Source organism: Poecilia latipinna, unplaced genomic scaffold (assembly GCF_001443285.1).
Source record: "Poecilia latipinna isolate Pla-1442-1.1 unplaced genomic scaffold, P_latipinna-1.0 Scaffold889, whole genome shotgun sequence".
In the NCBI taxonomy this organism is placed as follows: Eukaryota; Metazoa; Chordata; class Actinopteri; order Cyprinodontiformes; family Poeciliidae; genus Poecilia; species Poecilia latipinna.
This window is the reverse complement of record NW_015113505.1, coordinates 227,881-242,212: the sequence shown is the minus strand read 5'-3', so window position 1 is coordinate 242,212 and position 14,332 is coordinate 227,881. Positions and strand designations below refer to the sequence as shown.

At 36.9% G+C, this 14,332-nt stretch overlaps 1 protein-coding gene across 1 annotated transcript in view; it reads left to right on the top strand.

Moving 5' to 3' along the window:
* elna (elastin a) overlaps positions 1 to 14,332 on the top strand; it is a 73,209-nt gene that overhangs the window by 47,442 nt on the left and 11,435 nt on the right. The window contains exons 10-36 of the mRNA XM_015048520.1: positions 569 to 616; positions 709 to 771; positions 950 to 979; positions 1,069 to 1,143; positions 1,333 to 1,374; positions 1,468 to 1,554; positions 1,639 to 1,689; positions 1,782 to 1,868; positions 2,768 to 2,800; positions 3,586 to 3,744; positions 5,207 to 5,332; positions 5,410 to 5,484; positions 5,603 to 5,635; positions 5,736 to 5,810; positions 5,902 to 5,940; positions 6,262 to 6,396; positions 6,526 to 6,627; positions 6,927 to 7,073; positions 8,145 to 8,279; positions 8,508 to 8,618; positions 9,962 to 10,036; positions 10,125 to 10,160; positions 10,417 to 10,467; positions 12,656 to 12,658; positions 12,741 to 12,767; positions 13,120 to 13,149; positions 13,227 to 13,262. Coding sequence (XP_014904006.1) covers positions 569 to 616; positions 709 to 771; positions 950 to 979; positions 1,069 to 1,143; positions 1,333 to 1,374; positions 1,468 to 1,554; positions 1,639 to 1,689; positions 1,782 to 1,868; positions 2,768 to 2,800; positions 3,586 to 3,744; positions 5,207 to 5,332; positions 5,410 to 5,484; positions 5,603 to 5,635; positions 5,736 to 5,810; positions 5,902 to 5,940; positions 6,262 to 6,396; positions 6,526 to 6,627; positions 6,927 to 7,073; positions 8,145 to 8,279; positions 8,508 to 8,618; positions 9,962 to 10,036; positions 10,125 to 10,160; positions 10,417 to 10,467; positions 12,656 to 12,658; positions 12,741 to 12,767; positions 13,120 to 13,149; positions 13,227 to 13,262 — 1,911 coding nt within the window. The remainder of the gene's footprint in view (positions 1 to 568; positions 617 to 708; positions 772 to 949; positions 980 to 1,068; positions 1,144 to 1,332; positions 1,375 to 1,467; positions 1,555 to 1,638; positions 1,690 to 1,781; positions 1,869 to 2,767; positions 2,801 to 3,585; positions 3,745 to 5,206; positions 5,333 to 5,409; positions 5,485 to 5,602; positions 5,636 to 5,735; positions 5,811 to 5,901; positions 5,941 to 6,261; positions 6,397 to 6,525; positions 6,628 to 6,926; positions 7,074 to 8,144; positions 8,280 to 8,507; positions 8,619 to 9,961; positions 10,037 to 10,124; positions 10,161 to 10,416; positions 10,468 to 12,655; positions 12,659 to 12,740; positions 12,768 to 13,119; positions 13,150 to 13,226; positions 13,263 to 14,332) is intronic.

The window sequence follows — 14,332 nt, the reverse complement described above, 5'->3', positions numbered from 1 at the left end:
TATTTTATTGTATTGATTTTCTAATCTTTTAAATTAAAATTCATCTGCCTCATTTTAGTTGGATTTTATATATATATATATATATATATATATATATATATATAATACACACACACACACACCTCTACTGGGAGCGCCAATAAGGAGAATGATTTTGTTTAATGCTACTTTTAAAAATAAGGCATTCTTCATCACATTTTTTATGATGATTTGCCTTGTGTGTGCCATTAAATCAGAAATCATTACATCACAATGGATGAAGAATAAACATAATAATTGGCTGAAGACAGAAAACGGTTGCTTTATTACAGCAAACTGATAAATGACTGCAGAAAACATTTTCTCATTTGTTTTCTGTACAGTCTCTGACTGCTTTTATCTGTATGGAAAGCTTTCATGTCTCACAGGCTCTTTTAGAAATAAAAGACCTGTGACCTGTGGTTTAAGATGTTTAAACATGGTTTAAACATCTTAAAACCATGTTTAGGATGTTTAAACATGGTTAAAGCATCTTTTTTAATCCGTCTGTTAAAGGGAAAGCACATTGTTATGTCTTTGGTTGTCGCAGGTGTGGGTGTCCCTGGACTTTACCAAGGAGGAATTGTACCAGGAACTGGTTTGTTTTCACTCTCAGGAAATATTTACCACAATCCATGAGATTTTTATTCTGAGATCGTCATGTTTATATGTCTGTTTTCTTTCCTGCAGGGTTTGGTGGCCGTGGAGTTCTGCCTGGGGTCGCTACTGGAACAAACCTAAATCCCAAATCAAGTGAGGTTAAGATTTTGACTATGTGTTGAGTGATTTTGAATTTTGAAACATGCTGCAATGTGAAACACAGTCTTTACAAAATCAACACAATTCAAAATCAAATTAAATGTAAAGCATATTCAGCTTTTGGGAAAAGTAATTGCATATAACCATAAGAATATCTGATTTCTTTATACAGTTGGAGGACAACAGGGAGGCCAAGTCCCAGGTTGATTTTAAATATGTGTATTTATATTATTATCAAGTTGTTTATATTTTGATGTCAGAATTAAAGTTCTCCTTCCGTCTCTGTCTCAGGAACCAGAGGGTTTGGTGGGCCAATGCAGCCCGGTGTATTTCATGGTTACCCCCTCAAATCTCCCAAAGCACAAGGTGCTTTTAGATGCTCCTTTAAAATGAAATGTTTAGTTTGTTGTTTACTTGATGTGTAATATTTTCAATGTTGAGTTTGTTCATATTAAGGAGTAAAATGGAAAAATACTAAAAGAGTTGAATAATTATTTATGTTTTGCGCCACACATTGCTGACTTTGAGTCATGAAGTTTATATTTTGTCCTCTAGGGGGCTATGGTGCTAAGCCTGGAGGTGGCAAAGTTCCCTATGGTAAAAATATATAAGTTTACACAGACTTGATATCAGATGAAAAGCAGCCATTAATTATGCGTCACACGACGATCATAACAATCTACGATCTAGGTTACGGGGGTTATGGCGTTGGTGGAGCTGGACTTCCAGGAGGAAAAGCTGGTCCTGGATCAAAACCTGGCTATCCTGTCGGAACTGGTAAATATTTCAGGAAATTGAGAGAAATATTTCTCTGAAGGTGGACAGAACTACAAAATATCTCTTTCTCTTTGTTTTCTATAGGAGTGGGGCCTGGAGGCATCTTACCTTCTCAATCTAAAGCTGCTAAATATGGTAGGATTTCCTGCTTATCATGTTTCAGATTCGTCTTGTCCTTAAAGCAGACAAAAAATATGAACAATTGAAGCATCTGTTTGTCTCTTCAGGTGCTGGCGTCGGAGGCGTCGGTGGTGTTAGAGGCGTCGGTGGCGTCGGAGGCGTTGGTGGACTATATCCAGGGCAGGTGCCAGGAGGTATTAACATGTAGCAGTTGGAATAAATACCAAATGATCTTCCTACTCTTTGTGCAAACTCTGATTCACAAAAGCTTAAATGTTTAAAATAGTAGATGACGAGACCAGACATGAGGTTCTTCAGCTCATATGACACCATTCCTGATGTTTCCATGTATGTTGTACCAAAATGCACAAGGTAAAGTTTGTGCAACATGAAGTCCTGTCACGTGTTATTAGATGTATTTGGGTTGCTTACATTGGTTGCACCATGTTTTGTATAGTGCTTGTGTATTGGGATGAAAGGTGTAAAATTCTAAGATTTGTACTATATAAGGACGCGGCGCGGTTTATTTTTTCCATGTTTACACTTTAGCCAACCATCTGCGTATGAAAGTTCAAAACCTTATCAACCTTTTTCCCCTTCAAAAGGTGAATTATTAATTCGTATCAGAATTAATTTGATTCTTTATCGGTGCAGACAGTGTCATACTACAGTATGAAAGTGAAGGCAATGTTATGGTTTGAGACTTTGCTGTGATATGCGAGTAGCACCGTGTTGCGATACGGTAATGGTTTTCTTTTTGTTATACCTCCATCTCAACATTGTTACCTTCCACAGTATGACGGTGCTGTGGGTATTGCACATTTGTGCCACTGGTACAGCATTTATACAAGCACCACTTGGACATCAGAGAGATAACCCAATAATAATGTCACTTATTCTTTGGCTGTTCTCTGTAGATACTCTTTCTTCACTGATGAAGATTCCCCCCATGCATTTCAGCATTCCTAAAGCTCGAAGAGTCTGTATTCTGCTAAATTAAGCCAGTAATGAATTATTTGGCTATCTGGAGTCAGAGTTTGTAGCAATGTAAACTTAAGTTTACACTTCACTCATCTCCACGTCTTATTCACAGGATATGGACCTGGGTCCAAGGCTGCTAAATATGGTGAGAACTCTCAGCTGTCTTTCTTATTTGGTGAATTAAAATGAATGAAAATTCTCCCTCTTTGTTTTATTGACATGTAATTAATTATATTGGCAAAAATATAATTTACTAATCAAATATTGTGCCATGCACAGTGAATTTTAAAAATATTATGCTGAAATTAGGTTTTTCCACAACTGTTTCCTGTACCAGAGACCAAGGATGATTATCAAAGCTGTAGGAAATGATAAAGATGCTGAGTATGGAGGCACATTTAATGTACCAGTTGTTATCGGTCCTCTCTTGATAATCAGTCTGACGGAGAAAAGGGAGCCATCTTACTACTTGGTTTACAGAACGCAATTAAATGTACATATTACAAGAGTTTGCACATAATTTTAATTATTTTACCTAACTTCATTTTAGGACAAGTTGGTAGATATTTTTTTATAACTGGAAGGAGAGGATTTATTCAATGCATGCCGACATTCAGCCATTCTAGGAAAGACCAGACAAGAATGAATTCATTTCTAAAAGCTTTCTAAGTTCTAAACTTGCAAACCAAGATAAATATGTCTAAATACACAGTTTCTAGTAACAGCATCTGGATCATTAATATTATAATAATATGGTTTAATAATGTTAGGAGCACAATCAGTAAAATGAAATGTTCTTCTTAGTTCACTTTTATGTTAAAACTAAGGACTTCTGCAAATCATTTTTGCAGAAACTATGAAAAGTCTAAATAAAGTCATAATTCAGAGTGTCCATATTGTTACAAGGGGTACCAGGAGGAGTACCAGGAGGAGTACCAGGAGGAGTACCAGGAGGAGTACCGGGAGGAGTACCGGGAGGAGTACCGGGAGGAGTACCGGGAGGAGTACCGGGAGGAGTACCGGGAGGTGCACCAATTGGAGTACCAGGGGGAGGTGGATACCTCCAACCAGGAAAAGCTGCCAAATATGGTAATTTGTTATAATATAGTAATTTAAAGCCTCGGGCTTCAGGAGGTTGAGGTATTGAAGGAGGATGAGTTTAGGTCTCTGAGGTCAAACATCCAAGGCAACAATCAGTACAAATGTGAAATATGTTAGATTTGAATCCCAGCTGGAATACTCTGGGTGTGTCCGCTCATTCATCTTTGGAGGCACCAACATCCAGTTCTACTTGTTTACTCAAGAATATCTACAATCAGTTTTCATAGTTTTGCTTCAATCTCAGAGCCAAATATTGCCCACTAATTTATTTATTGCAAATGAAATATAAATATGTAACATCTGTTGAACTGAAATGCATGCAGCCTGTATTCCTCTGCTGATTAAAGATCATGCCTGAAACAGTTCTGAGCTAATTCTCTTCAGTTTTTAGGAAATGCTTTACTTGATTTTGTTTTTTCACTTTGTTAAATATGAAGCAGCGTTCTTTAATCACAGAAAGTATGTTGCTTTCACCATAAAACGGCTCTGTGAACATTTTGTTTTCAGAAAAAAAAATCAAACTGTTGATCTATTCATGCCTCACTCTCAACCTGACGGCTTTGTTTTTATTCTAAAGTTTGAAGATGGCCCGTTTTACTCGGCTCTGAAAACAACTGAATGTTGTGGGTTCACTGCGCCAGAAAAAGGCCTAATCAAAGCCCACACCGGATCCTGTAATAAATGTTAGTTTTGTTTGGACTGTTCAGCCAATGAAAATAATTTTTTTAGACATTTATTAATATTTTAAACAACCTCCACAAGTTAGGTTTGAAAAAACTTAGAGCAGAGTTAGCATTTTGGCCACATAATTGATATATTTCAATATCGGTCTCTTTGTGCAACTGAAAAAGTGCGAACAAATAAATATCTGAGCTTAGTTCTATGTACATCTTGAATGCAATGTCTGCTTCTTGCACATCTTACTTTACAATAATTAAAGTTGCTTAATTTTACCTTTCAACTAATCATTTTTATCTGCAAATAAAAAGTTGTCAAATAGTCAATGGTGTTATTTTTACAGGCCCATTCTTAGATAAGCGTGAACATGACTTCCTACAGCCATTAGTGAATATATCATCCTAATACACTTTTAAAAATAATTTTAAAATACAAAACCTTTGAAAACCTTTGATACACTTGTGCTCTTTTGAAATATAAGAGCTAGATGTTTTCTGATTTCAGAAGTTTTTTAATCTACTCTTTTCAAAATAAGCAAAGCCGCTTCCTTCAGGTTTCATCCCAGAGCCAGAGTGGTTGTCTAAATTCAATAACATGACTCCCTTATCCTGCTGAGCTGTATGAGTGAGAATATATGTGTGTGTGTGTGTGAATATATGTGTGTGCAAATGTTGTTAAAAGCCACAACATGTGCAGATAATTCATAATTCACTTTGATGGCACATTTTTAATTATGGTGATCAATTGTGTTGATAAATAAATTTGTCTGCAGGACTAGGCGGAGTCGGGGCAACGGGAGTGGGAGGAATTGGAGGAGTGGGAGGAATTGGAGGAGTGGGAGGAATAGGAGGAGTTGGAGGTGGAGGATACTCTCCTGCATCCAAGGCTGCTAAGTACGGTAAGTGAAATAAAATAAGTTAAAATTATGACTGTAAAAAATACATTTTTTAATTGTTTCTATTGTGTGTTTTTCAGGCGTTGTACCAAGAGTTGGTGGAGGAGTCGGTGGTGCAGGCGTTCCTGGAACACAGTTTATACCTGGATATGGATGTAAACTAACAGATTTGTGATTTTCCTTAGCTGTAAAGCAAATCTTTTAATTTGTTAGAAGTTAGAGAAACTCAGCTCATCTTTTAATTCAACCACGTTTGTTCCGTTTCTGGTGCAGCTTTGACAGCTGGTGCCAAACCTCCAAAATACGGTGAGATCAAAGTTTCATCAAATCTCACATTAGATGCGTTCAGAAATGTTATTTGGGTAAAAAATATGAAACTGAATCTTTCATCTGTTGCGATTAACAGCTCTTCAAACAGGCCTTGGAGGAGTAGGAGTCCCTGGTGGAGCAGGACAGGTGCTACCTGGCGGTGGCTATGGTGGTACGTTAGAGATCAAGCTCAAATAAATAAAAACATAATGTGACACTTCATGTTATAAAACCTATCCTAATAAACTCAAACACCTCTGCAGGTTATGGAGGCGGTGCAGGGGTCAAACCTCCAAAGTATGGTAAGACATGATTTTTTTTATAGGTTTAGATTATTATTTAAAAAAAATAATACTAGAGTGATTCATGTTTTTCCATAATTTGGCGCTGTTTAAGGTTAGAACCAAAAGCAGTGAAAAAGGTTCAAATATAGCAAGACAATCGGTAACAACAAAAAAAATTAATTGGAACTGCTGGAAAAGTTGCAGCTGAAAGAAGCAGAATAGTTTATTTTCACATATATAAAGAAGACATTAAAATATGGTTGTCAGGCATTAATGCAGCTTGTTGTTTTGTTTTGTTAGTGAAATCTTCAAACCTCAGTCTCTATTCACCTCAAACAGGAGTTCCAGGAGGACTTGGAACAGGATTTGGATATGCAGGACTGGGAGGAGCAGGAGGAGCAGGAGGAGCAGGAGGAGGGCCTTTTGTCCCAGCAGGGGGACAATACTCTGCAGCAGCAAAAGCTGCCAAATATGGTAGAAATAATGAGCACACATGGAAATTTTAAATGAAATAAAACCAATTTTCACCTAACCCTAAATGCTTATATTTTCCGCTCATGACTGTAACCTTTTGATGCAGTACGGCTTGTTTCCATGAACTAGGAGTTGCAACAGGAGGTGCTGGAACAGGAGTGGGAGCAGGAGGAACATTAGGAGCCCAGGGAGCCGGACAATATTCTGCAGCAGCCAAAGCAGCTAAATACGGTAAATACAGTCGAAATATAAGGTACTGCCTCCTAAAAATATTACTTTTTTGTACATATCACTGGTTTTTGTGGTATGCACAGTTTTTCACCAAGGACTGTTTTTCAGTATTTCTAATTGCATAAACCTGTAAGAAGCACCGCTAGATAACGTGTGAGTTTAACTTCAGTAATCATTATAGTTCTTTGTAGTAGTTATACTTGTTAAACTTTACAGATTTTGTCATTTAAGGGAAGTTTTAGTTCACTTATAGTACCTGCTCATGATTAATTCTGCTATTATTTGCTCCTCTGAGTCAGGAGTCACAGGTGGTGCTGGGACAGGACTGGGAACAGGAGGACTGGGAACAGGAGGACTGGGAACAGGAGCACTGGGAACAGGAGGACTGGGAACAGGAGTACAAGGAGGTGGACAGTACTCTGCTGCTGCAAAAGCTGCTAAATATGGTATAAATAATGAGCACGCATGATCAATCTCAAGAAGATAGTTAGGGTATAACATTCATTATCAAATTTAATGTTTCCTGGGGCACTTATGGCATTGTGGAGGATTTCCAGTCTGGCTGCAATGAAGCAGTACTGTTAAGAGTTTTTAATGATATTTGTTTAGGAAATTACTCGGAGATCTCTGATTTTTGTACTTTTAAATCTCACTGCAGTATTTGACACTGTGGACCATTGTATTTCTATCCCTCAATAGAAACACTGGATAGACCTTGTTCCCATTTGAGTGACGGGAACAAAGTTTGAATTTTTACTCTCCACCTCGGCCCCTTCTTCCTTGCAGACTTCTGCAAGGCTCAACTATTGGTCCTCCTCTTTTCTTTCTAATTTTTTTTATATAACTGCTCCCTTTGGGTTGTATTTTTAGAAAACATGACATTTCTTATTAAGAGACCAAAGAGTTCAGAGTTTGATTTCACATTAACACCTCCCCAAACAAACTGCACTCTCTAGGCAACCGAACTAGAGTTGGATTAAAACAGACTAGATAGGGTTGGTGTGAATGCACCCTGAGATTCAAGCAGCACAGTTTTTATGCGATTATCCAGTCTGACAATAAGGCTGAAAAACGCATCACGACATAGGCATTTCATATCAGTTGATATCAATAATTATTGATCCGCTTTTTGTTTTAAATATCTTAAATTCTGTCGAACTGGTGATCTTATCTTTCCCACTTTATCCACAGTTTCTTCTCAAGCTGTTGTACTCATTTTCTCTCTTCACCCCACATCATTGATTTTTTTATTTTTAAGCAGCTGTGAACTGCTGCTGTGCAGGTTGTTGCTAGGTAACCAAGGAGCGAGTGAGTGAACCTAGCTTAGCTGACTGAGAAGTTAAGCAGCCAAAGCCTTTCCTCTGCCTACATCACCCAGAATGCTGTGCAGTACTAAACATATTATTTACTGATATTGATCACATGTTGTTATTGATCTATAGGGCAGTCCTATATCCAGTTACACATTTGTTAGTTAAATGCAGGGAGAATAAGATGGAAACATGCTTATGTAACAGGTGGAACAGGACTGGTACCAGGAGTAGGAGGAGGTGGACTGGTACCAGGAGTAGGAGGAGGTGGACTGGTACCAGGAGTAGGAGGAGTACCAGGAGGTGGACAATACTCTGCTGCTGCAAAAGCTGCTAAATATGGTACGACTAGTACGCACAAAAATGCAAACTGTGAAAAGTCTGGGATGGTTTTTTAAAGCAACTTTAATTGAATGCAGTTATCAGTGTATCTGTGATTTTTGTACTTTTAAATCTCACTGCAGTATTTGACACTGTGGACCATTGTATGTTTTCATTTTATAGAGTTACAGATTTACTAATTAAATTCCTGTAAAATTAGTTGACTACCTATTGAATCTGGAGTTACAGGTGGTGCTGGGACAGGACTGGTACCAGGAGGAGTAGGAGGAACAGGACTGGTACCGGGAGGAGTGGGAGGAACAGGACTGGTACCGGGAGGAGTGGGAGGCACACAAGGAGGTGAGCAATACCTGCAGCTGCAAAAACTGCTTAATGTGGTACAACTAGTATGCACAAAACTGCAAATACTGAAAAGTTTGGGATATTTCTATATGAATAAGGCAAATCTGACTGACTGCAGTAATCAGTACGCATTTGTTTCCATTTTATCCAGTTACAGATTTACTATTTAAATTCCAATAAAATTAGTTAGCCGCCTATTTGTAGTTTTGAATTAGGAGTTAAAGATGGGGCTGGTATTAGCTAGTATGCTAAGAAGCTTTAGCATATTAGCTAAATATGCTAAAGCCGCTAAATATGGTCCGAGTAGTAACAGAGATTTAAAAGGAGAATAAATACTTACTGTTAACTTTTTTGCTTAGCTATTGATGACATTTTATGAAGATTGGGACGGTTTACAGTTTAAGCCTCTCTAAAATATCAAAAAGATTGTAGATTGAATTAGTAATGGTTACTAATAGATGTGATTAAATCTATTTTAACTGACCCATTCAGTTAACATAGATTTTAACACAAAGACATCAACACCCAACCAACAAAGGCAGACTACATCTTACTAAAGGTGAAATTTCTTTATTATATGAAAATGGGTATCCATAATATTATCTGAACAGATTATTGACGTAACGTTTATCCAGATTTTCTGACTCTCTGAAGTCTAAAGAAAAAATATTTTAATAAAGAGTACACCAATGAATCAACCAGCTGATTGGGATGAATCAGTGCATCCCAATTTCTTTTTATTTTGGCCAACCAAAATAAAACATTTCTGGGGGGAAATGTGGGATTGCACAAAGATAGGTTACAGTAAAATAGGGATATATAACATCTTTATTGAAAAGGTTGGCCAGTCAGAATAAACCCTCATGGATCATATGGTTCTTTTTAGACTCTTAATCTCAGTTTAGTCCCTGAGGAGGAACCGTCAATTTGGACTAATTGACCAATGAGAAACTTACTTGGGCAAACATGACGGCTACATCAATTTAGTCACTGAAAACGGATCCAGCTATTTTATTTTTTATTTTTTGGAATATGGATTCAGAGATAGCTCTTTAAGTGTAAAAAAAAAAAAAAAAAATTTGCAAAGCTATCCTTTTAGTCATAATAACGGCATTACTCTAGCTGATTTCATATTACTGTTAAGCTATAAGAAGTTGTTAGAAGTGCCATGATGAAACACATGCAAAGTAGATTTAAGTTCACAGCTGAGGAAGGCAGGCGTCACTATAAGGGAGACCTGATTGTAGTTGAAATTCAGAACTAATGAAACGGTACAGAATCTCACATACACAGAATTAAGGAAGTGTCGTTTTTGGTGACCTTTGTGCTCCGTGCATCAGGTGTCGGACCTGGTGCGACTCCGGACACGTCCGTCGGCGGCACTGCAAATGGCTCCGTACCGGCCGTGAAACCAGGTGATACTTTAAATCCAGTTTCTGTCATCACTGAAAGACGAAGTTCAAACATCATGGGATTGAAAATGATGCCTTCGTGCTTTTACAGGGAAGGAAGTAGGTGTTGGCGGAACGCCTCAGCCAGGTAGATCAAGTATTAAAACTCTGCCATGAGCATTAGCTGCACAAACTTGCACACGTAAGCTTCAGTAACTGCTGTATCCCATGACCCCTGCACATAAAACTCACACATTGTTTATACTGCTAATGCTGGCAGCTAATGACCTCCTCCAGCTCACAGGCTCCAGCTGTGGCAGTGTTAGGATCCACTTCACAGTTTCTACCTTTTCTGGCCTCTCTCATGCACTGGATGAAACTGGAACCTGTTGTCTTTTCGGCAGGGCCCACTCCTATTGCTGCACTTAATAAGGCCCCAGAGGTCCCACAGCCCAGTAAGACCTGCTGCTTGCCTTAAGCCTCTCCCCAAACTCTGCAATGTGGCTTATTTGTTTTTTCAGTAGATGTTGAATGTCTCATCCATGTTAGTATTTGTGAATGTAAATGTTTCACAGATAAGCACCACTCTCCTCCTGCACTGACAGCATGTATGGGAATGTTTTTAATGGGTTACAGATATTTATAGTCTTTCATTTATTTATTTAGAGTCTGACATGAAATCAGAACAAATCTTTTCTGTTATAGGTCACTAAGATTATTTTAAGAATTATGCCAGAATAAGAGAAGCGTTTAAGATAAAGAAGTCCAGTTTCAAGCTCCCTTTCAACTCCCCCACTCAGCTCCTGCAGACTAGCCAGTAGCAATTAGCAAACACCTGGTGGAATTGCACTTTAGCTGAGCTCAAAATAGCAGCCATTTCTCAGTGTAACACTAGTAAAAACGTTGTTTAAGGCTTAATAGAGGAGCCATGTTGTGATGACTTCCTGAAGGTGGAGTTTCATGAAGAGCAGGAGTTTTTAAAGAGACAGAGTCCCAATTTCAAGTCGTTAAATTACAAAAGTCAAATTTTTATCAAATCATATTTGATATATGCAGCATTTTTAGAAGTAAATGTATATACTGATTCAGTGTCAGACATAGGGGAAAAAGAAAATTGTTTTTTTTTTCATACAGAGTTTGTAAAAATCTGTGTTCAGCTGCTTATGGCCATAGCTTTGTCTAAAATTTGTCCACGTTGTCTGAAATTTTAAATGAATTGAATGCTTTCAAACTAACTTGTAAAAAGCCGGAAATTTCCTGTTTATTGCATGTTTATTGTATTAATTTGTGTTTGTGTAACATAGTTCTAATGTCTTACTTTAGTCAACTCTAAACAGAATGCAGGTTTTAGAATCAGTGGCATTTAACTTGTCAAATAATAATAAATATTATTATTATAATTAAATTCAAAATAATTATAGACAATAATAATAAAAAAAACATTTTATTTACAAGACCCACCGTACTTATACTTTACTTGGTTGACCTAAATAAAAGTCCTCAGAATAAATAATTTTATTGCAGATGCATAATCCCACATTAAGATTTTTAGAATAATTTAACCATGAATTTGAGTTTATTCATTTAGTGCTAAAAATAAATAAATCCAATGTTAAAAGTTCCTGTTAAAGAGAAGCATAAACATTGACAGCCCTCAGAATTCAACAATAAAACAAATTACTTATTAAGTTGTCTTCTATTTTTTAAATTAAATTTAATTATTGTTTATTCACACAGATATATGCGCTCAAATCAGTCTCAAAACTTGCGCAGATGGGTGACTGATCGTTAATTTGGTGAGGCGAATAATAGAACGAAAGAAACGGGAAGAAACCTCAGAATTATATTAGCATTCACAGACAAAAGAAGCAGCAAAGCATCATTTCACATGAATTACTAAAACACTAAACTGCTTTGACCAAATGAAGAACATGCAGATTGATAAATACAAAATCAACAAAAGCAGGAGAAATGATTGCGTTAATCTGTCCCACTTATCGTAGGTATACCACTTCATTTGAAGATGTTCTGCAGACTGTGGATTTTCTGTTTTACAGTTTCATTCAGTCACTTCGATGCACTTCTCACATCATTACTGAGTCGTAGTATATATCATAGTATGACAATTAAATGCTGATATTTAATTATTAGGGTACAAGATGTAGTAATGAGGAGGAGGGAGACTGATGTGTTTTCTCTGTTACATCTTAACGGTCTGTTTGTGTCTGCACTTTTCTTTTTGATAACTTCTCTTCATTCTTTCTCTCTAACATTTCACTTTGCTTCACTGGCTAGCTTTCAAACTGTCTACATGTTTCATTTTCAAACTCACAAAGTGGATTGTGTTCCCTTAATTTCATTTTGTTTGTCTACAGCTGTGTTGATGTGTTCTGACACTGTGGTTATTTCATCTCCGTGTTCAAGTTCAGATAAATCAATTCATTTAAACCTAAAGTTTTAAATGAGACACTGTTTGTGCACTGTAAATCCTCCTACAACATGAAAGTAATTGAACTTGGACATCATTTACTCCAATCTGGTAAATGAATAGATGAAGAAGGCGTAACGTTTTAAAAAATGTGTTTTGATTAACTTTGTTGTTCTTTCTTTTTGCTCCATCTTGTGGTGGCTTCACGAAAACAGGCGGTAGGTTCAGTATATTTATTTTAATTTTTCACTTTATTATATATGACTCCACCTTTTAAAGTAAAATGTTCAACTTTGGCAGTCTCAGGTGGAATCATACAGCCTGGCGGTAAGTGCTTTTGAATGACTCACAATAGTTTGTGTGGCTGCAAGAATATTAGATGCTTTAAATGTGCAAAAAAGTTTGTATGAAATTAATAAAAGTTCCAGAATTGTTTTACTTTTAGGGAACATTTTTTGTAAACTGTCTGCTTGTGCATTTCTGTTACAGGGTGTGTGTGTGTGTGTGTGTGTGTGTGTGTGTGTGTGTGTGTGTGTGTGTGTGTGTGTGTGTGTGTGTGTGTGTGTGCGCGTTTCTAATTCACCATACATTTATTTTTAACATAAAGGCATTGCTTTAACCTGACATTAGTTACATGCTTCATATTAATAATTTATTTCAACCTTGTTTTTCCATTTAGTTGGCACAACTGGTGGACAAGTTCAACCCGGTAAGTTGAGAGGTGATATTAAATCTATGACCACCAGGGGGAGACAAAGACAGCGTTGTAACTCTGTTGTTTTTCAGGTGCTGGAGTCAAACCACCAAAGCCATATGTACCAGGTAAAGATGAGCTCTGCAGTTTTACTGTGGTCCATCTGGGTTATGATTATAAAGTAGAAGCAGTGTAATTCCCCTCCAGGTTTGTTAATTCATGTTATGTAGAACCAAACAATATCCACTAATCTTTTATCTGTTGATAATGAGCCAGCAGAAATATACACTGACTGTTGCAGTGTTCATGTTAAAACTTTAGTTTGAAATCATTTCAGTATCAAAACATTCTTATCAGATGATCAATACAGACTTTTAGCTATCCCTCTTTCACATGCATGGTGCATTACTCTGAGCAAGCAGGTTCTGTCTAGACAACAAATGACCCAAACTGAATCAATAAAAGCAGTTTGTGTAAAAGGAAAAGCTGCATCAGGTCTTTTTCAGCCCAATCAGACCTCCACCGGACTCAACACTCGTTAGATTTTTATTGCACATGCAGCTTTACAGTTTTAGAAATGTTTTTACTTTATTGTCTTTGTGAAATAGCTTGAATGCTAGTGTAGCAAAAAAAGAACAGTATCAAACTAGAACATTTCTGGAAAAAATGTAAACTGTGCCTGCCTAAATGTGCTCATCGGTTTTTTTACCCACCCAGCGTTCTGATGCTAAAAATTAGCATCAATGCTAAAGTAAGCTACAATGAACTCGATAGTATGTGGAGAGTCACAAACATGTTGAGTAACATGGACTTACTGAGGCGCTTCGTTACCAGAAAAAACGGTCATCTCTTAACACCAAATTAATTATTTTTTTATAAAACATAATGTCTTCTGAAATTCTGCTTAGACACAACAAATTAAGAGTTGGTAATTTTGCAAAAGTAAAGTTCAGATGTTTACTTCATGGCTCTTGGTTACCAGGAAACTTGCTCGTCTCTTAGCAACAGATCAACAACAAATATTGTTATTGTTCAAAATCCACAAGATTTCTTCTGCTCTTTTGAAATATTACTTGTCCTCTGCTACTGAAGAATTGTGCAGTTAGTGAGTTTTCCAGAAAAGTGATTTTTTTTTTCTGTCATTGTTGGTGAAAATATTATAAAACAGACATTCAACATAAAAATCTGATTTATACTT